The sequence below is a fragment of the Esox lucius genome, chromosome 4 (genome assembly GCF_011004845.1).
Source record: "Esox lucius isolate fEsoLuc1 chromosome 4, fEsoLuc1.pri, whole genome shotgun sequence".
NCBI classification, from domain to species: domain Eukaryota; kingdom Metazoa; phylum Chordata; class Actinopteri; order Esociformes; family Esocidae; genus Esox; species Esox lucius.
Genome location: NC_047572.1, coordinates 18,795,871 through 18,821,897, shown reverse-complemented (window position 1 = coordinate 18,821,897; position 26,027 = coordinate 18,795,871). Strand labels below are relative to the sequence as shown.

Below are 26,027 nucleotides of genomic sequence, written 5' to 3'. Positions count from 1 at the left end.
GAAAAAGTGAAGGGGTATGAATACTTTCCGAAGGCCCTCGGTTTTGGTTTCCAACACATACAAATGTAAATAACCAACCTCAGGGATTTTCTAACAGGCAGTTTTCCCCTGTTAAGCAAGATGAATATTTTAGTATTCCTATATCCATGTTTATAACATTTCATATTACAATCTCATAGTTAATTCAGATTGCAATGGCATTGTGTCTTGCAGCTATTGTGCCATTTGCCGGGGTGAGTGGGTAATGCATACATTTTCTATTCGAAAAGCTTGTCATGTTTTACTCTAGCAGTTCATCTAATGGAACTGTATAGGAGAGTGTAGAAGCCTGGCATACAAGACTGATCATATCCGAACTTGGACAGAATGCCATTGAAAAAAGACATGTTGTTTGACCTTTCAACAGGGACTTTAATTTGTTTTTAAAATAATTCATACAAATTCATACAGTCACAAACATCTGTTTTTGGATTTTGGTTAACCAAAAATAATGATATTTATAATATATAGTATGTATACTGTATATTGCTAGCCTACTACTTTACCAGAAGAAAACAAACGTAGGCAATGTAGGGCTGCTATACTAATCAGGCAGCTGGGAGCTGCTTCTCTTCTCAGACATATTACAATCAAGTCACACTGACACAGGCAAGCAGTACGTCAGGTATGCACAAGACGGGTGGGTCTTCTCTCCCAAATGCACGGTTTGAACGTTTACACAGAGGCAGAGGACTACAGAATAACATGCCCCTTAAACTGAAAGAACCGACGGAACTTACTGCTAACATAGACAAAAAGGCAGGCAGGTAGAAAAAGAAAGCACTATGTGGCGTAAAAGGAAAAAAACAAGGGAAACTCAATTTCCTGAGAAGGTGTGCAAGCTGCCTCTTTTGGGGGCTTGTTTGGAAACACTTAAAAAGAAATATTCTATTGTCTTTTGAAAATGAGTTGTTAATTTTCACCCATGTTTTTCTTTTAGACGGCAATACAAATACTTTTTTTTCCATATTTCTAAAAACTGTACACAAACAGGTTACATTCATGTTATAATCAACTACCTTTGCTTTAACAATGAACCCATAGGACACAGAAACAGATATTCGCCCACGTTACTTGGACAAACTACAGTCTAAACAGCAGGATTGGCTTGAAAGGATATTTGTCTTTTTCTCTTTTTAAATCCATATTATTATATTTTTTCTGAACAAAAAAAAAAAGGTTTTAAAAAGACGACTGACTTCACTATGGTTGGACCAAATGACCTGTAATCGACGTCTGTGAGTCTGTTTTATCATGGCAGCTGCTTGGAACCAATGAAGCTTCGGCTCCATTCCTCTTTGGAGTGAAGAAGACCAAGAGAGTTCTATGGTTGTAGAGAGCTCTGTGGGGCGGGGCTACAACTGGTCATTGGGGTGCTGCTCCCTGTCAGACTCTGCTTTGCCCGGCTGGCCTGGCGAGGGGGCATGAGGGGGGTGGGTGATGTTAGGCAGGCTGTGCGTAATGGGTACGGCACTAGGAACGATCCCCTCTACAGGAGGAGGGAGCCCCCCAGAGGCCAAACTCACAACACCAGGAGGGTACCTGAGTGAAGAGGATGAGTCAGAAAATGAGTCACCAGCATCCAAAAATAACCACAATTGTTTGTATGTTTTTTGTACTGTAGCAAAGTGAAAACAGCTTCATAGCACTTGCAAACAGCGTCGGTAGCTCCTTGCTATTATGTATCAACATGCATTACCTGTAGGCCCCATTGAGCTCAGGATGAATGACAGCAGGGTCCATACTGGCCCAGTGAGTAGTCTGGGTCAAGAACTCTTTATTCACACAGTTCTTTAAGCTGTCAGGAATACGACCTGGAAGTAGGAAAAAGTAATTAAGGAACACACTTTTTGAGGAGTTTGTGATTGTTTATTAGTGAAATGGGAGAGGACAACAGTCAACTAAAAAATACTGATGGGTTACCTGAAATTGCTCTTCGGATCTCCCTGGCTGCCTCCTCTCTCATCTCAATAGAAGCCTGTTCACTGTACCAGGCAGCGTGGGGTGTACAGATCAAGTTTGGAGCATCTTTCAGAGGGCCCTGGTTGAAGCTGAGACAGAAGACACATCCAAAATTATTTTGAGAAACACCTCAACACAGTTTAAAATAAATATCAGTGTAATGAAGACTTTAGAAGACATAACAATGTAAAGTTAGTTCACCTAAAGGGCTCTGTCTCGTGGACATCCAAAGCAGCTCCACGTATTCTCCCCTCTTTCAGGGCTTGAGCCAGGGCCTTCTCCTCAACCAGCCCCCCTCGAGCCGTGTTGACCAGGAACGCACCCTGGCGCATCTACAAAACACCATATTGAATGTGTAAACAATGAAGGACACAACTGCAAAGGCACACGACACCCTAGCGCAGTCTCAAGGATACAGCAGACTTCGTTGTATGAGTGTGCATACATTTCTGTTTGCATGCGTCACAGGCCTGACCTGTTTGATGGTGAAGTCGTTGATGAGGTGATGGTTGTGCTCGTTGAGGCTGCAGTGTAGGGTGACACAGTCACTGTGGAAAAGCAGGTCCTGGAGGGTATTGACTCGCTGCAGGCCAAGGGCTCGCTCCACCCCGTCAGAAAGGTACGGGTCGTAGAATATTACATTGAACCCAAAGGCTTTGGCTCTCAGTGCTACAGCCTGGCCAACACGACCTGAGCACACAACATTTTCAGTAATTCACAGGGAACTTAATATCTATGCTAAATTTACAAAAGGGATACAATAAAGGTGAATTCCTTATTAGCGCTTTTCATAAAACGTTACAGCGGAAATGGCAAATAGAAAAAAACTTTTAATTCTACGGAACAAGTCAATAGCTACACAGCAGAATTATCATTTATTATTAGCCACAATCTAATCTCCAGCAATATAGCCAGTTGGGCAGTGTAATTCAAATGTGTACTGTCAGATCTCTCACTAACCAAGGCCGATAATGCCAAGTGTCTCTCCTCGGATCCGTGCTGCCCCAGACGCCACTTCTCGGATCTGCTCCACGCTTTGCACCCTGGTCCCTTCGCGCAGTGCCTGGTGTAGCCATGTGGTCCGTCTATACAGGTTCAGGATGTGACACAATGTGGAGTCTGCAGTCTCTTCCACTGAGGCTGCTGGCATGTTACACACTGCTATCCCTGTTAAAGGAGAGAACTATGGTAAAAATCTACTGATCATTTAGGTTAGAGGTACAGGCATCTCCCACATTCATAGAAACTTAGTCAACACTTTTGAGATATTCTAAAATATTCTATCAATACATTTTTGTATTTTGGGCTTTGGGCAAGGCTCAATGCAGGTCCTGTAATGAGGAACAGGATGAGGACATAATGCATCTATTTTTGTACTATCCTGTGAGCTCACTATGGCTGCAATTTCAAGGCTAGTTTTCCCATCAAGTCTTCCAATTATGTATTAACTCCCAGACTATCATCTTGGAAAACCTCGATGTCCATACTCCCTAAATTAACAACACAATAACACTTCTGCTTGGAAAATATTCAGGTTATTACTAACACTCAAACCATTTAATAAGAATAAAAGTGATAGATACAAAGAAATGAAGTGCTGGGAAAATATTTTAGTAGTGTATTTTAGAGACTTTAAAGACTTTCTTTTGTGACAAAAGTCAGGTGAAATATTACAGTTTATCACAATCACTAACACACTAAAATTGGTTCTATGAACAATATTTACTAACAATTGTGCTAAATTCCAGAAGGAAGACCATTAACCCAAGCATTTAAACTATTCACCTGTTTCCACACAAATATGTTTTCCATTAACACTTTTTTGCTAAAAATCTACACCTAACTGTCTTGTTAAAACACAATGTTCACCTTTTTGAAAACACATTCAATAACACTCAACTCAACTTACACTCTCAGCAAACAGTTGTCAAAGTGTAAACTATAGCAAGAATAATTAGTCATGAAGCAGTAAGGATGATGGCAAAAATAAAAAGGGCCACAGGTAAGCTCATCTGTGATTTTTAACAACAGGTGACAACATCAGAGAAGGAAAGGAAGAGAAACCCATATGGAAAACAAATATATTTTTGCAATGCAAAATGTATGTAAAATGTATGATGAATATATGTCGAATACATTTAACTTAATTCAAAATACATTTCAGGTTTTAAAATGTATTTCACCTTTTATGCTGAAATGTATTTAAAAATGTATACATACATTTATCTTTATTCAAAATACATTTCAGGTATCAAAATGTATTTCACCTTTTATTCTGAAATGTATTTGAAAATGTATAAATGCATTTCAGTTTTGTCCAAATGTATTTCACCGTCAACAAGGCTCTCATTACAACTGTAATGTATAGAAAATACATTACAAAATGTATTTTGAAGCCCATATTAAAATGCATTTTCCAGGTCATGTGAAAGTAAAAAGATGAAATGTAATTACAGACGTATTGATTATATCACATTTAGGTGTTGAAACACACTTTATAGATGTGTACATTACCAAAATACATTTAATCTTAGTCACAAATATAGTCTAACGTACTTAGGTAAACTTGGTAATACAACTACTTGCCTCTCCTATCAACCTAATCCTGTTTGGTGTAGTGTTTAGCGTGCCTGACTGTGGAACATAAGGTTGCAGATTCGAAGCACCACCTTGCAGTTTGTCCGATATATTTAGACATGCATTAAATACACTTTTTACAAATATATTTAAGCGGCCAATTTCAAACATTTTGACATATATTAACCAAATGTATTCGGCAATATATTTTCCAAATGTGTTCGGAAATATATTTTCCAAATGTTTTCAAAAATATATTTTAAATACATTTATTTTCCATATGGGAAGAGAGGTTGTGAACGAGGGAGAGGAAGAGAAATCCCTGATCTCTAATGATATTTGTGACACTATTGGACTATGTTCTTGTACATGGTAAAACAATGCAGAATGCTAGACCAAGAGAACAACCAGACCTAACATGTCATAATTCAGGTGAACACAGCAAAGTACATATATGTAATTAACAATAATGGTATTTGTGTATTTTATATTTATTAGATGACCAAAGATAATAATATGGTTTTCGGGATGATGCTTAGTTTTGTGTGAGAAGTCTGGGTTTTCATCAATGTGTTGAGAGTTTTCCAGAAGTGTGAGAAGTGAGAGGTTTCCAGAAGTGCTTATAGTTACGGGGAAATGCAGTACCCATTCTGAAAATGGGTGTTTATCTGTAATTAATAAGAATGTAGGGTACTGCAAAGGTGTGGTAAGTTGTGTGCATGCATTGTCATATATATTGTCTTTAGTATGCGTGGAGGCCTTGTCATTGTCCACTTATTGTTTTGTTTTATACAATTTGTTTAATACAGTGTCTCACCTAAATCGCCAGCTGACTTGATGTCGATGTTGTCGAAGCCACTGCCTATGCGGACAATGATTCGCAGTGCTTTAAATTTCTCCAGGTCCTCCCTCATTAGTGTGATGGTGTGATACATCAGAGCCCCAACGGCCTCGTTCAGTACCTGACAACGGGAAGCTCTCAGTTTTAGTGCACAGAGGACAGTTATACAGCACCTTTCAGTAAGAGTTTAGAATAAATTGAAGTAAGCAACAGTTTGACATGTATATATGGTATGGGCTTGGATATGCAACATTCTCAAAATGTTCTCTTCTTGTACTGGAAAATAATTATGAATTATATTCATATTAGCAACCCGTGCTAGTTGATGCATCTTTGGATCATTTCCTCTTTGAAGATGTGATATTATTTCACATAACCCCCACCTTAATGTGTCATCATAATGTAGAGTAAACTCTACATTAACTGTGTCTTTGTTGTTTGGGTAATAGCCTATCTAATCTCACAGTGTTTAAGTTTAATTTCACGTTCAGCCTAACCGGAGCTGCTTCCCTACACTCCGTTACCTCTTCCTTATTCTGCACTGTGTGTAAAGCCGTCATGTAGCTCAATTAAACTAAAAGGAGAACTTTTAATTAGGCAAGGAGCTGCCTGTGAAAGTAAATGAGGAGACAGTGTGGGTGCCATCTGTTTCTCCAGTCCCAAGGGTTTCTCTTTAGAGATTCTGCTTGGCTCACATCCAGGTCCAGAGTAGGACAAAACAGACCAGAAATAAACCATGGGAATTGGTGCTAAGTAAAAAAAATAAAAACACCAGGCACAAGTATGTAGGCTATGGGCAATATTCAACTGATGTTTAATTTTGCGTTGTTGCACTGACTTAAGAAAAACACTATGTAATGATGTCTGAACTGTTTGGTTAATTAGGGAGATTTCACTATTTATTTTAACAGTAGCCTTGCCAGGCTTATTTCATTGTATTGTAATGAGTTATTTGCGCCATTGGGGCATCATTAAATATGCCAATATAGCAACTTGTTCTGCAGCATAGTGTATTGCATACAAAGTGGTCAGTAAACAGGGCCTAGTTCTTTCAGATCACTGAGTGTTTTTGAAGTTAATCAGGAGTTCAGCAGTTCACTGGTGAAACCCTATTGCATTTCGGGGGTTTATTATTATTTGACTTGAAACAGGATGGAACTAAAACTGAGCAAACAGATGACAATATGTCATGGAGAAAGAGGACGGCACCTTCTCATGGATCTCCTGTGTGGACTGGGCGTCACAGAAGGCCACAGTGGCCACGTCCTTCAGGATGGGCATCTCTATGGTACAGTCCCGCCCGTCCAGGAGGGCCACCAGGGGCCGAGGGTGCATGGGCCCGTTCATGATAGGCGGCCGAATGCCTGCAGATAGACAGAGGATGGGTAAAACCTTCTGGAATCCTATTAGTTAGACAAAGGACGGGTAAAACCTTCTGGAATCCTATTAGATAGACAGAGGATAGATAAAACCTTCTGGAATCCTACTAGATAGACAGAGGATGGGTAAAACCTTCTGGAATCCTACTAGATAGACAGAGGACGGGTAAAACCTTCTGGAATCCTATTAGTTAGACAAAGGACAGGTAAAACCTTCTGGAATCCTATTAGATAGACAGAGGACGGGTAAAACCTTCTGGAATCCTACTAGATAGACAGAGGATAGATAAAACCTTCTGGAATCCTACTAGATAGACAGAGGATGGGTAAAACCTTCTGGAATCCTACTAGATAGACAGAGGACGAGTAAAACCTTCTGGAATCCTACTAGATAGACAGAGGACGGGTAAAACATTCTGGAATCCTACTAGATAGACAGAGGATGGGTAAAACCTTCTGGAATCCTACTAGATAGACAGAGGACGGGTAAAACCTTCTGGAATCCTATTAGTTAGACAAAGGACAGGTAAAACCTTCTGGAATCCTACTAGATAGACAGAGGACGGGTAAAACCTTCTGGAATCCTACTAGATAGACAGAGGACGGGTAAAACCTTCTGGAATCCTACTAGATAGACAGAGGATAGATAAAACCTTCTGGAATCCTACTAGATAGACAGAGGACGAGTAAAACCTTCTGGAATCCTACTAGATAGACAGAGGACGGGTAAAACCTTCTGGAATCCTACTAGATAGACAGAGGACGAGTAAAACCTTCTGGAATCCTACTAGATTGACAGAGGATGAGTAAAACCTTCTGGAATCCTACTAGATAGACAGAGGACGGGTAAAACCTTCTGGAATCCTACTAGATAGACAGAGGACGGGTAAAACCTTCTGGAATCCTACTAGATAGACAGAGGATGAGTAAAACCTTCTGGAATCCTACTAGATAGACAGAGGACGGGTAAAACCTTCTGGAATCCTACTAGATAGACAGAGGATGGGTATAACCTTCTGGAATCCTACTAGATAGACAGAGGACGGGTAAAAACAGCTATAATTTACCCGATATCCTGCTAGGCATATCCATTAGGAGGTGGGCCTAATTAAGCATTGTGAATGTAAAATGGCAGTGCGGGAACATTTCTGTGTATATTATCATACAGTATAGTGTACTTACTAAAGGCACAATTCAGTCAATCCCACATTGCAATACTTTTGTTGTAATTTAGCAGATTATATTATCCAGAGCAACTTACAGTTAGTGCATTCATCTGAAGATAGCGGAGAAACCACACAACCCACTAATAGTACACCTTACTCAGTGAAGCAGAAGTTGGCAAAGTGCTAGAAGGAAGAAATAAATAATTAAGATTCCAAGCATTTGTTAAAAAAAGGCATTGGTGAGGGGGGCTGTGCAGTCATTTTAGATACTCTCTTTATCACAGTAGCACATCTTTCAGTCGTTAAATTAACTCACAGAGTGGTCTTGAGCACTGTATAAAAATGACAACTAAGTATGTGAGCATGATATTAATATTCTAAATTGTAGGTTTCAATAAATCTCAGTATTTCTATTTTCCATGTACAACCGCTACATATTCAGTTGTTAAATGGAATGTTAATAGATCCCATGCAAGTATACAAAAATCAAAAATGGGGTCTTTTACTTTATTCGGGTTTCAGAATTATTATCAGTTTAAAATTAGGTAATATTATGTCCACGACTCTGGAGAGCAGTTTCAAAGGTCATCTTCATGCACTTTCTTTTACAAAACGCAAGAAGCACAGTAGTCTTTCTTACAGGGAAAATGTATCACTAAATGAGAAATATAACCCGGATGGTGCAATTAATCAAATTAACCATTCAAATTACAGTGTGTGGTAACTAAACTACAAATACCATCTAACCAACCGCGATGCTCACATTAAATATAAATAAGTAAATTACAAATTGAGAAACAAATCTCTTTAAAGCGCAACTGTGTGGGTCATTGTCACCCCAGCGCACTTCGAGAATAATGCAACAGGAAATCCTTTATGCTTCAAAATATTAGCAGATTTTCTATACAGATTCATAGTCTCAAATCAACAGTGTATACAATCCACTTGTTTTGAAAGATAACAGAAACATGGGTATAACTTCCTTGCTTCCAAATAATTATATAATCTGGAGTAACGCTGGAATTTGTTGAAGGTTGGGCAACAGTCCTAGTATTCAGCTTACTCCCCTAAAAAGTAATAATTTTGAACACATCCAGGGGAGAATTAGTGAGAATGCGTAGCCCTTATCTCGTCCCTTGAACCTCATTTTGCTGACACATGTATAGAGCCAGTACTAACTGAGAGGAAATATCTATCATTCCAGTGGAGGATATGACCTTGTGAGAACCAGCAGGAATGACGCTTGGGTACAATATTCAAATCAGTCTCTCTCCCGTGGCCTAAGGGTTGCCTCTCCTTGGTCTGCTGCTGTGAAGTGCCATCTATGCTCACATACAGTGAAACATACTTTCTGAAAACAAGGTTGGAACCTTAGAAATCCCCAGTTGGGTTTTACGAGTGTATCTGAGCTATCCTCTAAAAAGCTAATGGGAAATGCTTCCGACATACAGTGGCTCCATTTGATTTATTTAACTATTTTTTTTTTTAAAGATGTTACCATGCCAATACTTATAATAATATCTATTAATTCCATTTCAATACAGCACAAAAATATGAAAGGTACCATTGTAACTGTAACCACCATGAGGAAGGTAAAAATCAAACCAGTGTATCTGTGAATAGTTCATGCTGTGTGATTTATGATCATAGCCAATCTGGCATGCACAAACATGGCGTAACCGTCTCTACCCACTGTTCTCTTTCAACAGGAGATCTCCCTCCCAGATGAACCAAAGGAGTGTAGACACACCCCTCTCTTCCCCTTTAGTCCCCTCCCTCCTCCCACATCCAGAACATACAAATGCAGGTGAGCACATGCATGCTCACTGACACACACACACACACACGCCTGCACGCGCGCACACGCACGCACACAAGGAGAACCATCACACAGGCACTCTCCTTTATGTATCACTATGCCTGGTCTTTAGATAACAACAAAACTGATCAACACTGATTCACTGATTCGCTAAAGACAAGGAGAATACAAATACTGTATGGCACGAGCTAAAACCACTGGAAAGTTCTACCAGCCACGTTGGACATTTTTTGTTTGAGATTAATAGAAATGCAAATGCGGTTACGAAACCTAATATGTACCTTATAATAAGAGCCTACCAAATAAATGTATATCATGTGTCCTTCGATGTATGCAAAAGAAAACAGTTTCAATTCAAAATATTTGTGCTAAAATGTAATGTTTGTATGGTTATGATTTGCCAATCAGGGGTGAATTGGTATCTAAGTCAATTAGCCTGCTTTAAATATCAATATAACACACAACATACTAACTCACTGAAGCAAACACCCCTACAAATAACAATACAAAGAGCAGTCATGAAGTTCTAACTATAACCTCATTGTTAAAAATCTTGTATGCCGTTGTTATGCGTACAAGATTTAAAAAAGAACATGTCTAAGTAACAGACACCAGTACGAGAACATCGAAGAATGCACAATAGCAGCATTATTACTAAGGATCTACAAAGCTGTTTTATGTCTTTTGTAAACCTGAAGTATTCCGCTAGACTGTTCTAGAATTAACATTTCCTTCTTCCTTGAAAGGAAAATTAGGAAGCCTTTCAAGGCCGGAACTGGAAACACTGTTCCCAACTGCACAATGAACGGGAAGGCCGTTTAGGAAATATCTGCTGAGTGTGTGTCCTTGCTAGTCCTCAAATTTTTTGAGGGAAATAGTATTTCTGTCCTTCAGCCCCATGAGAGGCTATAGGCTAATCACACATCTTCTCTGACTAGGTCCAAAATAACAAACAGCAATACATTCGGAACAGAAAGCAAGCTATTACAGCAATGTAAGTGTCTGAATAAGAGAGATGAAAGATAATGGAAAGAGAGAGAGAGAGAGAGAGAGAAAGAGAAAAAGAGAGAGAGAAAAAAGGGGAGGGGAGGAGGGAAGGAAGGAAGGAAGAGGGGGAGGGGAAGAAAGAATACTGTACACAGTACACTGAACACACAGATCTGTGTACACAGCACAATCTCACCGTTAACATGTGTTTCCATGCACAAAATAAAAGGTAAATGTTTACCTAAAGGCAAGCCTTTGTTCAGCAAATGCGAGCTTCCCATCTTTTTCCCCCAGAAATGGATATTCTCTTCAGCCAGACATTCACAAAAATCCACAGCATATGGCGGATACTTCAATTTCCTTATTCCTTTTTCCTTGCCCCCTCAGTAACAAGAATACATATGCTTACACTATTTTCCTTCCCTTATGCTCTCTCACTCTCCCTCCCACTCTCAATTTCTATTTCGACTATCGCTCTCTGTCACACACGCGTGCACACACAGAATGCAAGTGTCACTGCATTTATGGGAGTGTGTGAGAGAGAGAGAGAGAGAGCAGGCGCCAGTGTGAGGTGGCTGAAAGAAAATGAGAAGAGAAATGGGGTGGAGCTATGGCTACACAAAATGTATCTTTTGTTTTCTGAAAGAAGGCAAAATGAGTGTTCTATAACTGGGAACATATGCTATAACCAGCAGGGGGGAAGTTGTTTAATATGTTTTAAAAAAATTATACAAAATAAAAATGAAGAATAAAATATGTCAATTAAAATGTGTTAAGATGTTATAATATATAACTTTTTTCATTTTCAATTTCAATTTCTAGGCTAAATGAATGTACAACAAATAGACAAAAACAAGAATGCGGTGTTACCTGTTTACCAGACAGGTAAGTATGATAGGCTTGAGTCAAAACAGTTTTCAAAGTCCTCAAAATCTGTCTCATTTTAATTTTGGGGGTTTATTAAGTTAGTTACTTCCAACAATGCACTTTTAGCAATCATTTCATGCTTCTGTTAATTCATGAAAGAAACAAGGCTTCATTTATTACATTCATCCATGTGTCAATCTGACTAAAATGGATCACATAATAACTATATAAATCATGTTCTATTTTAGCAAGGAATTATTTTAATTTAATTTAATTTTAAATATTTTTTTATGACTATTCACACTTAGCCCTGATAGTCTGGTGTGCTCCAGCTGTTCTTGTCATTCATGCTACTTGTGTTTTGGTAGAATAAATGTATTCTCTTCACAAACAGCAAGCTAATCATGCTTTTTCCAATATGCATTAATTGGCCCCCACAAACATACAGATATTTTTTTTTTCTTTTTAGTTCCATCACATTTTCTCCTATATTTCTGGTTATAAAATAAGTGATTAGGTCCCTGATTCATCACAGTAACACCCAGCAGACTCAAGAAAGTCAATGTTAAAATAAGTGTCCTGTGAAGCACATCCAATGTTATTATCACACTGTAAGATGCAAAACATGGTCTTGCAATGATAAGATATAATTGTAACTATTAACCCTTCAAAGGCTTGTGAGGAACTAATTAATATATTGATGAAGGTATCCTTGTAATGATGTTATTCATCATCTTAAAACATTCAGTCACTTAGGGAACTAGAGGACACAATGGTTAGTGCTTGAAAAGCTTTGTCTGTGGCCTTTGTTGTTCTGGCAGTCTAAGCCAGTGGTCCTCCAACTTCTCCCGGGCACCCCCAGCCGTCTCCTATGTAGTTGTAGCCCTGCACTTGCTCACCTAAATCAAGCAGCCAAGGGCTTGGTAGTTAGTTGAATCCAGGTAGCCATTTCACACACTCTAACATGTTGATTAATGTGTACTATCTCTGGGATGGATATAAGGGCTTATTGACATTGTGCTTCAATATCCGAGACACATCGAAGGAGACTCAGAAGTAGAAGCTAGATTATTCTGCTGTGTACATTTGCAGATGTCGATAGCTCGAGACACTATCTTCCATGCTAGCGTGCGCAACATATTTTGCAAATATGAGGACAATTGTGTCAGAGCTGCATCAGGTTCCTGTCTACGCACTCAGATCACTTGATTTTCCAGCGAATGACGGCCACAATCCTGCGTGGGACGTCTCGAACATGCCGGTGTCAATTCAAACGCTACGGAAATGATTCTGCCAACTAGGAAAGTCTATCTAGCGGCTTCATTCTCTGTCTCTCATTATGTGAACAAGCCCTAAGCCAGTGCCTCTGGAACTCATGTACCAACCGGTGTACATGGCTTTAAATCTGGCCCAGTGCTACTCTGGGACACAAGCTCCCATCCTCTCCTTCCTTACTGTTCTTTCTCACAAGATTTTTTTTTTATATAAGATACATACACCAAGGAAGATCAGCTGGTATGAAGATTAGTGCATTGGAGGCATAAGAATGTGACGTATTACAGTGTTTAATGTTACACGTAGGAAAGAAGAGTTTACCAGATCATTATCAAATCTGGACAGTTACTCTGCGTGTATCGGATTTTCTCCAAATGTAGTGTTTGCCATTTTACTGAGCCATTTAGTATTTTCTTCTCCCTTTGGGGCTTGGGTAGTGTGTCAGCTAATTGCTTTCGATTAGGCATATTCTTCTCCTCTCCCCTGAACGTTATTTCTAGGTGATTAGTGAACATGAGAAAGGGGGCATAAATGTGTTGCACAGAAGCGCTGTGGGACCTGAGCCTCCAAAGTTACAACCACCAGCACCCACTCCTCCCATACCCCCACCGAGAGGCAGGGAGGCAGCATCCATTTCTCCCAAATCCCCACTGGGAGGTTGCCCCAGAGTTGACACCGCCTCTCCAAAGATGGGGTATGTCCTTTAGTTTTCCATTCTTCCTCAGCTCCCCCAGTCATCCTTCTGTTTCAGTTAATTAAACACCCTCCAGGGCCCTGAAGACACCCTCTGTGTCTGTTCCATGTGTATTTCCCTGTTACAAATATATGTAAAATATATAACTAAGATATATATACACATACCGTATATACACCTATACACAGTGCCTTCAGAAAGTATTGAGACTCCTTTTAAAATGTTTTGAAGGAAAAATATTCTCTGGTCTTATGAGACCAAAATCAAACTATTAGTCCTAAATACGATGAGCTAAGTCTGACAAAAACAAGGTACCACTCAGGATTGAGGGAAGGATGAACGGAGAAAAATACAGGAAAACTGATCCAGAGAGCAAACAATCTCAGACTTGGGATGAAGACTCACCTTTCAGCACGACAACGCGCCAACCCACACAGCCAAGAAGACAACGCTGGAGGGGCTTTGGGACAAGTCTGTGAATGTCCTTGAGTGGCCCAGCCAAGGCCTGGACTTGAACCCCATTAAACATCTGTGAGGAGACCTGAAGATCTCAGTTTACCAATGCTCCAAATCAAATATGACAAGCTTGAAAAGATCTACAAGGAAACATTTTAGAAACTGCCCAAATCCAGATGTGCAAAGCTGGTAGATGCAGGGATGTCACTAGAAATTCATGGGTGGGGGGCTAAGGGGGTCTGGGCATACTCCCCAAAACATATTTTTATAATGTCTTTTTAGAGGAGCAACGGGTGTAAAACAGATCAATATAAGGTTATTTTTGATCAAGGTTGGATAAAAGAATACCTGTCTCATATTTTGTGTTAGACACTGATCTAATATGACTTCAATTCTATCCAAATAAAGAAATTAAAGTCCACTCTGTCCTCATTCATCCAACACCAACAAAAGGCACAAAAACGGGTGTACTGTGAAGCCAAAATACTTTCGTGGACTAGGCCTATGAAGTAATAAAGAAAATTATCATAATTTTAAAAAGAAATATTTAATAGCGGGATCTCCCTTCCTCTAAACAGAATATGTTGAAATACTTTAACTTCAAACCAAAACAAATGTGAATCTGTGAAACACGCAGTTTTGCAACTGTGTTCCGCTAAAACCGAAGTATTGAACATAACTAATCGAATAGAACCCCCTATATCCAATAGCAACTTTGAAAAACATCTTCTTGTACCGATCAATCATTTGATCAATTCATCAATGTTTATGATGATTATTAGTGACATAAAAGTGTTAGCTAGCATGTCATTAATGATCTTTTTCAAAATTTTAGGGGAAATATATTTTCAGGTAGTTTGTTAGTGTCGCAGCAAAAAATTACGACCACCTATTGCTGGCCAATGTCCCTAATTATTGGCCACCTTACTATAATACATTATATTTGCTTTCTATTTGTATTACAAATTCCAGATCGTAATCTTCTCTGCAGTGTCTACTAAAGTAGTAGCTAGCTTTCTTGCCTTCCGGTAAAGAAAAAGACTGATCCCTTTGATATTACATGACGTCTGGTCTGGTCGAATTTCACAAATTGCAACTTGTCTAAAACAATTTCCATACATAAAAAACCTTACCCTCCAGACATTTAACCTCCATACATTTCTATAAAAAAATTGTAGTGGGCTAGCTGAAAGGGTATTGATTAGCAAAATGTATCATTGCTTTCCAGTGCATTTACATTTTGAACTTAAAAGGATTTACTTCTCCGACCACTAGAAACGTCAGATAAGGCGTGGCGGATAGGGACAAGTTATGTAGAATTTACGGAAGAAAGTTCGCTTCCGATCAGCGAGTTACGTTCAAAGCATCAAACTCAACCGTACATGCTGCCAAATGAACACGATTCTATACAATGTCTATACAATTTGTAAGAAGTTTAAGATACGATGGAACGTTTGACGAAAAAAAGAAAGCAGAACCCCCCCGTTCCTGTGTAGACGAATACCCAAGTAGACTTGAAAAATAAGACTTTAAGTCGCTTCTGCAAGGTACTGAATACTTATGTGCATGAGATATTTACAAATACATTTTCAATAATTTGGCACAAATTTAGAGAAATGGTTTGTCACAAGGGAATTTTTTTGATGGGCAAAAAAGTATTTAATCAATTACAGATTGGAGTGTTTTAGAGTAGATTTCTGCTTGCAATGCAGCTTTTGTTTATTGGGATGCATGGTTTCAATTCATGATTTTTGACAATGCTAATAATGCAAATTCCAGGCTGGGACAGAGTTGAATAATGGCTGGTTGTGAAAACCTTTCAATAACAACTCAAGGTAACTGTTATTTCACCCAAATATGAATCTAGGACAAACTATCCCTTTAAGTCTATAATACAACAAAATCTGGAGGAAGTGAAGGGGGTTTAATTAAGCCACATATGTAGTATTTGGAGTATCTCACAGGCTGCTTGATTTTTTATCTAGTGTGTCTCAAAGGTGGGTAGTCAGGCTTTGGAGGTTCCATAGTTGCAGATTGGAAATGACTCCCTCTGGGATGGCAGGCTCACTCCGTGGTCACCAGCCATCCTCATCCATGTTGGTTTTTTGCTCGATAGAGGGATCATGAGTTGTTCAGTCACTGGACTAATGTGTCCTCTGTTACCGCTGTATTTCCCATCGCTCATGAGTACTTCATAAGACTGGTTACTGAACTGTCCCGGCTGCACTTTTGGGATAATGAAAGACACTCACATTTGCCTTTGGATGATGTTGCGCATGCCAAGTGCCTGTGTGTCATGTGCCGTTTTGCAGTCAATTCTTTGTCTCATTTCTTTGGAATAACGTCGTACCACTGCACATCAAGTCCTTGGTAGGGCATGTCCTTGCACGTGCGCCTTGACATTAGCCGCTGCAGGGGAGAGCTGTCAAGTCTTTCGGTTGGAGTGATCCACCATATCAGCACTGCACTCCATTGGACTTTTTCAACAGAGCTTTTTGCTATCTCCACAGCTAGTTCCTCTTAGGAATTGCTTTGGCAATGATATGGTGACAATGTCACATGCTTAAAATCCCACTCATCAGCAAATTTCTGAAAATCCATCCAGGAGAAGGTGTGTGTGTGTGGGAGGGGGTTATTATCAAAGACAACAATGTCGGTAACTCTTTGTCAGCTGCATTGCCTTTTGTAGCATTCGATGTTGGTAGCTGATGTGGAGTCCCTCAGACCATCCAGCTTACAGTAGTTAGAGGAGCAATCCGCTATAATGAGGTAGTCATTGTAGTGGAGAGGGGTGTATCATTTTGCTGCTTCCTCTGAATGGAGTTATATGTGGCCAGTGAAGGTCTTTATGTTCTCTGTGATCCCTAGCCAGAAAATAGCTTCAATGCCTGATTGTCCAGCATCAATGCCTGAGTGGCCAGCATGGCTTTTGCATTGTATTTCTTTGGTGTCTATCTTTTCATTTAGTCATGATTTTCTGACAATGCCATATTTTGGGTCAGAAAGTAACTCTTTTTAATTGGGTCCCTGCTACTTCTTCGTTCTAAGGGTTGCATGAGCAGCCATTTACAGTACTCGGACTCCAAATTTTATTTTACAAAATGAAATCATTTACAACATGAAATAATTTGGATTTAATTAGGAATGTCTGCCACTGATCAACACAAAAAAGTCCATACTGTCAAATTGAAAAATCTAATCTAGAAATTGTTTACAACATACCTTGATTGAATACATTTTTATAATATTTGTCAGAAGCACCTTGGCAGCAATTATAGTTATGTCTAAGTCTCTACCATCTTTGCACATTTCGACACAGCAATTTCTGCCCATTCAGCCCCGTCAAGGTGGATGGGGACCTCTTAACAGCAATTTTTAACCCTTTACCAATATTCTTAATTGGATTAAGGACGGGGCTTTGACTGGGCCGCTCCAGAACATTTACTTCATTGTTTTTAAGCCACGTTAGTGTGGCTCAAGATCAGTTCTCTTGCAGACTTCAGTAGGTTCTCTTCTATTCAGTAGGATTTCTCTATCCGTTTTACCCTCTGTCTTCACATGCTTTTCAGACCCTACGCAGAGTAGCATTTACATAGCATGATGTTTCAAGGCAGGGATGGGGTTAGGCTTACGCCAAACATAGCTTAGCTTTGAGGAAAAAAATTATATACTGTATGTTGGCTACATCAGTCCATAGAATCTTCTTCCACTTGCTCTCAGAGACTTCCACATGCTTTCTGGCAAACTCTAACCAATATTTCATGTGAGCTTTTTGCTTTTTGCTACTCTCCCTTAAAGGCCAATTTTGTGAAGCGCACAGGCTATTGTTGCTCTATGCACATGAAGCTGTCATGTTTAGGAATGATGTAGGAAACAGGAAGTAGGTGCAGGCAGGACGGGAATTCAAATAAACAGGTACGTTTAATACAAAAGTACTCACACAGCATACACACGAACAGTGTCTAACGAGAAACTATAACCGCCAACGACTGGGAGCCAATAACAGAACTAAATACATTGGCCAATGACAAAACTATTTCCTGCAACCTGGCCGGATGTAGGAAATAGGATGACAAATGACTCCTCAGACCATATTAGGTTTTGTGCTCCTTACACCAAGTTATGTGTCTTTCTGCATTGGCCATGGATAGAAGTGGACGACTGGGAGCTCTGACATACATTTCAGTTTTTGTTGAAACTGGATCACAGAGATTCTGATCCAATTCTGTGATCATTTGCAAGGCTGTACTTTGGGCCTTTGAGCAACAATCCTGTTAAGTGTCTGTCAATCACTGTTGGTAAACTTTGACTCGGGACCACTGTTTCTCTTTGATAATACATTTTGTTCATGTTTAGCATTGACGAATTGACTCTTCCCCTTGACACATTGAATAATTTAGCAGGTTTTGTGACCACGGCACCTGCAAATTGGGCACCAACTATTTGGCCTCTTTGGAACTCTGTTAGTTGCCTTGTTTTGCTTTGAAAACTCACATGTGCTAATCATCAGTCCAATTTTATAACTGATACACTGCTTATTGGCAATCAATGTATGTGACCTCTGCAGCTATATTTGTAATTGTGACTTTTCCATGTGTTTTTCTCCCATTATTTTGTCCACGTTAAAACTGCATGTACTTCAGAAGTATTTTACAAAATACTAACAAATGTACCGTGATCACTACCAGTAACTCACAATCAACCTGCTGGAGAACCATGGTTTAGGATCTCTGAAAATCACAAGGTCACTAAAAGTAGATATTGGTCAATCAGAGTCAGAGATTTCAGACCAATATCTACACAAGTTAGAGTGCAGAGCTGTATGCCCTCCGCAGCTTGACACTTGTTACCAAGGAGAGGAATCTAGAAAGATCCTGTGTAATTTGATAATGGAAATGTAAAATCTTGAATTGTATAAGACAATGCCTGGAGTTACATGAAAAGGTAAGAATAGTGGGGATAGTGCAAGAGAACCTGCTTAAGTGCACCAAAAAAGAGGCTCACACGGATATCCACCTTTCAGCAAGACACTGAGCTAAAGTATCAGGTGAAAGCAACATTGTCATGGTTTAAGAGCAAAACGTCTAATTATGTCATTGTTAAATCGTTTTTTGTTGGAGGGTTTATTTTAGCATTAAGCAGAAAGTAGTCAGTTTGTGTGTAAACATTAAGGATATAAAATTAGTATTCTCTGCTTGTGGGATGGGAATTTCCAGACATCAGAAGTATTTAGGAATTTGCAAGTGTTAAACGTAGGAGCATGATGGGAGGAGGATACAACCTCCCAGTTGCTTCAGGTACATTACAGTCCCTGTCCATTGCTTCAGGTATGCTAACTGCTATCTAATTATTGTTTCTGCTCTGTCCTTCAAATCCACACTTTAGCTTCTGTTTATTCCTCTCCCACTCAACACCTTCTCTCTCCCCCTCCTCAATGTTTGTTGAAGTATATTCAGTCATCCTTTCAAGATTTTCAAATAGCTGGCCTTGCAATGTAGATTTAGATCAGAAAGCATCCATTTTAGCCTTTAGCCTGTTTATAGTCCTCTTGAACTCCACCATGAGTTCTTTAAAAGTGCCTCATGGAGATTTTCCAGGGCAGCACATAGTAAAGTCATTCTTATAGGTCTACCTTGTAGCTCTTCCTTGACAGAAGCAGGCATCTTTCTTTCAAGATGGTTTTGCCTCTAACAAGAGGAGCGAGGAAAAATAAAATAGTCTTTTCAAGGCAAAAATAAGTAATCAAAAGAGATTGCTACTCTCGTCAAATAATAATGGCTGGTTTTGAGGCCCACCACCTTTTTATATAAAATGCAATGATGAATCCTAAAACTGTGCCCAGACATAAACTGAAGTCACCGTTAAAGACAGCATCTTATAATTTAAATTTAGAAGCTTCTGCTTACAAATATAGATTATATCCCTATAATCCAGAACAGACTTAAAATGTATTTAATTATTTATTTTCTACTACCAAAGGAATCACATTTTCAGTGTCTTTATTTAAATAGCCCCCCGATCCATATACTTTTGGTGGGGATATACACTCACCTAAAGGATTATTAGGAACACCATACTAATACTGTGTTTGACCCCCTTTCACCTTAAGAACTGCCTTAATTCTACGTGGCATTGATTCAACAAGGTGCTGAAAGCATTCTTTAGAAATGTTGGCCCATATTGATAGGATAGCATCTTGCAGTTGATGGAGATTTGTGGGATGCACATCCAGGGCACGAAGCTCCCGTTCCACCACATCCCAAAGATGCTCTATTGGGTTGAGATCTGGTGACTGTGGGGGCCATTTCAGTACAGTGAACTCATTGTCATGTTCAAGAAACCAATTTGAAATGATTCGAGCTTTGTGACATGGTGCATTATCCTGCTGGAAGTAGCCATCAGAGGATGGGTACATGGTGGTCATAAAGGAATGGACATGGTCAGAAACAATGCTCAGGTAGGCCGTGGCATTTAAACGATGCCCAATTGGCACTAAGGGGCCTAAAGTGTGCCAAGAAAACATCCCCCACACCATTACACCACCACCACCAGCCTGCACAGTGGTAACAAGGCATGATGGATCCATGTTCTCATTGTGTTTACGCCAAATTCTGACACTACCATCTGAATGTCTCAACAGAAATCGAGACTCATCAGACCAGGCAACATTCTTCCAGTCTTCAACTGTCCAATTTTGGTGAGCTTGTGCAAATTGTAGCCTCTTTTTCCTATTTGTAGTGGAGATGAGTGGTACCCGGTGGGGTCCTCTGCTGTTGTAGCCCATCCGCATCAAGGTTGTGCGTGTTGTGGCTTCACAAATGCTTTGCTGCATACCTCGGTTGTAATGAGTGGTTATTTCAGTCAAAGTTGCTCTTCTATCAGCTTGAATCAGTCGGCCCATTCTCCTCTGACCTCTAGCATCAACAAGGCATTTTCTCCCACAGGACTGCCGCATAATGGATGTTTTTCCCTTTTCACACCATTCTTTGTAAACCCTAGAAATGGTTGTATGTGAAAATCCCAGTAAATGAGCAGTTTGTGCAGTTTTACGACGTAGCCGCAAATCTGGGGTTGGTGCTAGCGAAGTCTAAAACTGGCAAGTATAGAGAGTACAGAGATATTGTTATCCACGTTGGCACCAACGATGTTACGATGAAACAGTCAGAGGTTACGAAGCAGAACATAGCATCAGCGTGTAAATTAGCTAGAAAGATGTGTCGGCATTGAGTAATTGTCTCTGGCCCCCTCCCAGCTAGGGGTGGTGACGAGCTCTACAGCAGACTTGCGCAACTCAATCGCTGGCTGAAAACGGAGTTCTGCCCGTCGCAGGAGGTAGAGTTTGTAGATAACTGGCCTTCTTTTTGGGACTCTCCCAGAAATAGGGCCAGGCCTGATCTGCTGAGGAGCGACGGACTCCATCCTAGCTGGAGTGGTGCTCTTCTTTTGTCTAGGAACATTGACAGGAGTCTCACTCCTATAGCTTTAACATGAGATAGGGTGCAGGTCAGGCTGCAGGCTGTTAGCCAGCCTGCTAGCATAGTGGAGTCTGTCAATAGCATAGCCAGAGTAGTTAGTACAGCTTTACCTATTGCCACTGTGACTCGTTCCAGGCTGAGAAAAGTTAAACAAGGTAGTGCTAACAAAAACAACCTTATTAAGATAAAGCCTTCCTCCACCTCGGTCAAAAATAAAAATAATTGTATCACTTCACATCTCAAAATGGGACTCCTAAATATTAGATCTCTTGCTCCAAAGGCAGTTGCGGTAAATGAATTAATCTCTGATCATAAACTAGATGCTATTGGTTTATGTGAAACGTGGCTAAAGCCTAAAGAATTCACTGCCTTAAATGAGGCCTCTCCTCCTGGCTATACTAGTGATCATATCCCTCATTCAGGGGGGTTGCGGTTGGTGGGTGTCCCTTTGGTTGATGCCTGGCAATGTGGTTGGATTGATTTCCTGCCTGTTGGGCCCTGTCCGGGGCCTCCCCCGGGTAGGGCCACAGTGTCACCGGACCCCCCCGTCTCAGTTTCCAAGGTGTTACGCTGCTATATTATTGTGCTGGGGGACATGAGGGATGTACTACTAACTTTTCTCAGTTTCCTCCAATTTTAAATTTTAGAAGGAGATGAGGTCCTGGTCCACACCTGCGGATTACCTGGTTTGGGGGGACCGTTGCTGTTCCTGTCCTTGTCCACCTGGTCATACTTCTGACCTAGTCTAAAATCAAATATACTCTGGATTTAGCCAAGAGAAATGTATTTATTATTCCAATTGGACTCTTAATATCTCACCCGGCACAGCCAGAAGAGGACTGGTCACCCCTCTGAGCCTGGGTCCTCTCTAGGTTTCTTCCTAAAATTCGACCTTCTTAGGGAGTTTTTCCTAGCCACTGAAATTCAACACTACTGTTGTTTGCTCCTTGGGGTTTAAGGCCGGATGTCTCTGTAAAGCACTTTGTGACAACTGCTGTTGTAAAAAGGGCTTTATAAATAAATTTTGATTTTTTTTGATTGATTGATTGATTGTGAAATACTCAGACCGGCCCGTCTGGCACCAACAACCATGCCACGCTCAAAATTGCTTAAATCACCTTTCTTTCCCATTCTAACATTCAGTTTGGAGTTCAGGAGATTGTCTTGACCAGGACCTCACCCCTAAATGCATTGAAGCAACTGCCATGTGATTGGTTGATTAGATAATTGCATTAATGAGAAATTGAACAGGTGTTCCTAATAATCCTTTAGGTGAGTGTATTAGCAATTGTTAAATTTTAACTATCTATGTTTATTGTCAGTTATTGGAACAACAACGCAAAGTGCAAATGCTAATCAGGGCACAACATCTGAAAGACGTTTACGGATATTAACTACGAGCTACACCAGCCTTCACTCAATGACTAGTGTGGTAAGTAATACATGAATGTTACGACAAATGCATAACTTGTGATTCAATTGCTGCTTTACAATTATTAACTTGCAGTCCCATTTGAGTGCTAATTTCACCCATGCATTTGCCTTCTTAGCTAGGCCTCGGTGTGCATTCAGTGTAGTGTTTTATTGTTGTGAGACTCAGATACAAAGAACAGCTGTTTCTCCTCCATTTTGTTCACGAGTGAAAGTTCTAATTATTATATCATTGAGCACAATAACTCAACACAGCCAATTAGGAAAGCACAGCTATGTCCTTCCTTGAAAGGAACAGGTTTATCTGGCCCAATGACGTTCTTGCACTTATGTGAATGGCCTCTTAGGCTTTAGCCATCTTTAACACAATGGACATAAACAAAGGTACATTTTCAGATGCTTTCTGAAAGTGGGCAAAGAATTTGCTATCCTAGCCTCCAGGGAAAGCTGGTTATACAATTGAGGTACCAGGACACATAAGAGTTTTGACTGCATGGATCAGGAACTGCCACCAAAGGCTTCAGAGCTCACTGACCAATGAGTCCGAGGAGGGATGTAAGGTTTGAGCATTACCTGAAGGTAGGGAAGAGAATCTCCTCTTGTTGCTCCGTAAACAAAGACCATAGCCTTGTAGCAGCCAGGGGAGTGTGACATGGAAGAACTTGGGAAGTTTGAACACAAGACGGGCCACTGCATTCTGATTGGTTGCACTGGTTTGGTTGCATACGCCTGGAACCCTACCAAGTGTGAATTGCAGTAACCAAGACATGAGATGACTGGATAAGTACCTGTGGTGCTTCCTGCGTTAGGTAATTTCATAATGACAGGGTCTTCTAGGGTCACGCCAAAGTTCTTTGCTCTCTGGGAGGACACTGCAGTTGTCAACCATGATGGATATGACCTGGATCGGACAGGTGCTCCCATGGAAGACGAGCAGCTTAGTCTGGTCAAGGTTAAGCTTAAGGCATGCAGCAACACGTGTTATCACCTCGGGCACTCTGGACTTAGCCCCCAAAAAACCTTGCCCCTAGGTCCGCTTCTGCAGCAAAGCCTTCAATGCTGAACGATACGCTTTTATATAGAACCATTTTCAGTTTATTGTTTGCCAGTAGGAATTCCAATCTGCACTTGGAATTACTGCCTGAAATGAACAAAGCGAATTGAAATAACATATTTTTTATTTCATGTGTCAAATAACAAAAATCAATTATAGAATGTTGTGTGCATTCAATTTGGTATTGTTTGTTTTATCTTGGTATCTGACACATTGGTAGCACAAACAGCTTGAAATTTATGATGTGAAAATGCAGTCATTTTAAATTTTCCCAGGGTTGTTTTATTAAACCAAGTCACTACAGTCAGTTCTTATTTTGCTGAAATCAAACTTCGGGTCCAGAAAATAACCAAACAAGCTAGCCAACTATGTTGCCCTGTTGCCCAAAACAACAGAATATTTTTGGCAGGGCAAGCTCCTGGCACGGATGTGTTCCGCCTTTTACCAACCTTTGTTGTGCAATATGTTTGTGTTGCGAATAGAAAAATCTGTTTACATAATATTTAGTAGAACACAAACAAAAACAGAGGCATATCTTGACTGATAATGGTATCCACAATTATGTCATACAACTGTACATGAAAGACAACATCAACAACGTCAATTGAAAAGCTTTTAAGGGTGAGGAGAGAGGAGAGGACAGGAGTGGTAAGTGAAAGATGCCTCAGAGAAAGATTAGGCTGTCTGAGCACAGACTGCAGCCACCTCTCCAGCACTCACTGCAGCGTGTCTAATGATTCAGCTCCTTCACATCGGATTCCACCAACAACTGGGGAGGTACAGTCCATCGAAAGAACCGTCCACATTTAGCTTGTGATAACTGACAGCAATTCTTAATGCTGTCTTTTAACTTGCAATGGAACAATGTGAAAATTAAACTGTACATAGGCAGTTGCTATGGAACAAGCCAAATGTATAATTGCATTTTGCCTACTGTTCTGAGAGGGAGAGAATTATGAAAAGAATGGGAGACTATGGCGTGGGACTCAGTGAAGGTTTATTGCTTCAAAATGCCATGCTACTTGTTCTTGAAAATAAAGATATATCACCTTAAAGTGCTCTAAGGACTCTTAGTAATAACGCACAAAACCTCACACACAGACATAGTCTCTTATAAAAGAAGGCAGGGGAATCCAGAAAACTATGCTAATGGCAGTACAGTTCAAAGTAACACCCTAACAAACACACACAAACACACAATACTATTTACTCCTGATTGGACTTGCCACAAGTCACAAGTGAACTGCAGTTTCCAAATTCCCTGTATGCTCCCCTCAGTGTTGATTAGCTTACTTAATCCACTCCCAGAATGGAGACAACGCTGCCCATACATGCATCCTGGCATACTATTGACGTGTCAACTGCGCACAACATACAGGAAGCACAATACGGGGCAAAAACAATCACAAACCTTGCATCACCCTCTTCTGTGTCTCAAATCCAGACTGTGCTTGTGCCTGGTAAAACATGCGGCAGAGCATTGGCCAATCATAGGCACTATGAGACAGCCAATCAAGGTTGACTGCCTCTGGAGAGTAGCCAATCACAATATGTCTCATTACTCAAATAGACAGGCTTGGGGGAGGGTTCACTTGCTCATGCAGGGAAAAATCTGTGCATGCAGAGAGGAGGGGGCCAGGGGAAGAGAAAAAATGTTTATATGGGGGAGGGTGTATGGGGGAAAAGAGGGTCAAGAAAAGCTGAGAGGGAAAACATTTCAAATGGCAAATCAGATCATACAGTACAACTTTTGCAATTTTCATGATGTTGCATTAACATTAAAATAAAGATAATCTGCATAAGTGTGTGTGTCTACTGTTAACTGTAACGGAGTGGCTGTGGATCAGTCTTTTCTCTGACCTTTAGAATGAGTAACTCTTTTGCAAAGCATCTATAAATGTATGTGAATGTCTGGATGGAGTCCTGCACATGTATTTATTCTCTGTATGATCTTATGCATAGTATACACACTGTAGTTGCACCCCATCCCCCCTTATATTTCTTC

General features: G+C 40.2%; 1 protein-coding gene across 3 annotated transcripts; it reads right to left on the bottom strand.

Moving 5' to 3' along the window:
• Positions 1 to 390: 390 nt before the first annotated feature.
• On the bottom strand, positions 391 to 25,493 carry LOC105026922 (C-terminal-binding protein 1). 3 transcript variants are annotated; one of them, XM_029119476.2, is made up of 10 exons: positions 11,012 to 11,335; positions 8,060 to 8,147; positions 6,629 to 6,783; positions 5,396 to 5,540; positions 2,962 to 3,168; positions 2,477 to 2,691; positions 2,203 to 2,333; positions 1,963 to 2,090; positions 1,739 to 1,853; positions 391 to 1,581 (listed from the first exon to the last, which is right to left on the bottom strand). In XM_029119476.2, exons 3-10 carry the CDS (start codon positions 6,764 to 6,766, stop codon positions 1,395 to 1,397), a joined length of 1,266 nt encoding a protein of 421 aa, XP_028975309.1. In that variant the 5' UTR covers positions 6,767 to 6,783; positions 8,060 to 8,147; positions 11,012 to 11,335; the 3' UTR covers positions 391 to 1,394. The 3 variants fall into 3 exon arrangements, with proteins under 3 accessions (XP_028975309.1, XP_019901721.2, XP_028975308.1); XM_020046162.3 differs by lacking the exons at positions 8,060 to 8,147; positions 11,012 to 11,335 and adding an exon at positions 25,434 to 25,493; XM_029119475.2 differs by lacking the exon at positions 8,060 to 8,147.
• Positions 25,494 to 26,027: the final 534 nt, after the last annotated feature.

Excerpts from the sequence above, each read along its gene's own strand:
- LOC105026922 (XM_020046162.3), bottom strand. The coding sequence starts at position 25,491 with ATGTTTTACCAGGCACAAGCACAGTCTGGATTTGAGACACAGAAGAGG. Across the intron at positions 5,541-6,628 it reads CACAGGAGATCCATGAGAAG|GTACTGAACGAGGCCGTTGG; the intron begins GTGCCGTCCTCT and ends TCCCGTTGTCAG. Across the intron at positions 2,692-2,961 it reads ACTTGGCATTATCGGCCTTG|GTCGTGTTGGCCAGGCTGTA; the intron begins GTTAGTGAGAGA and ends TTGTGTGCTCAG.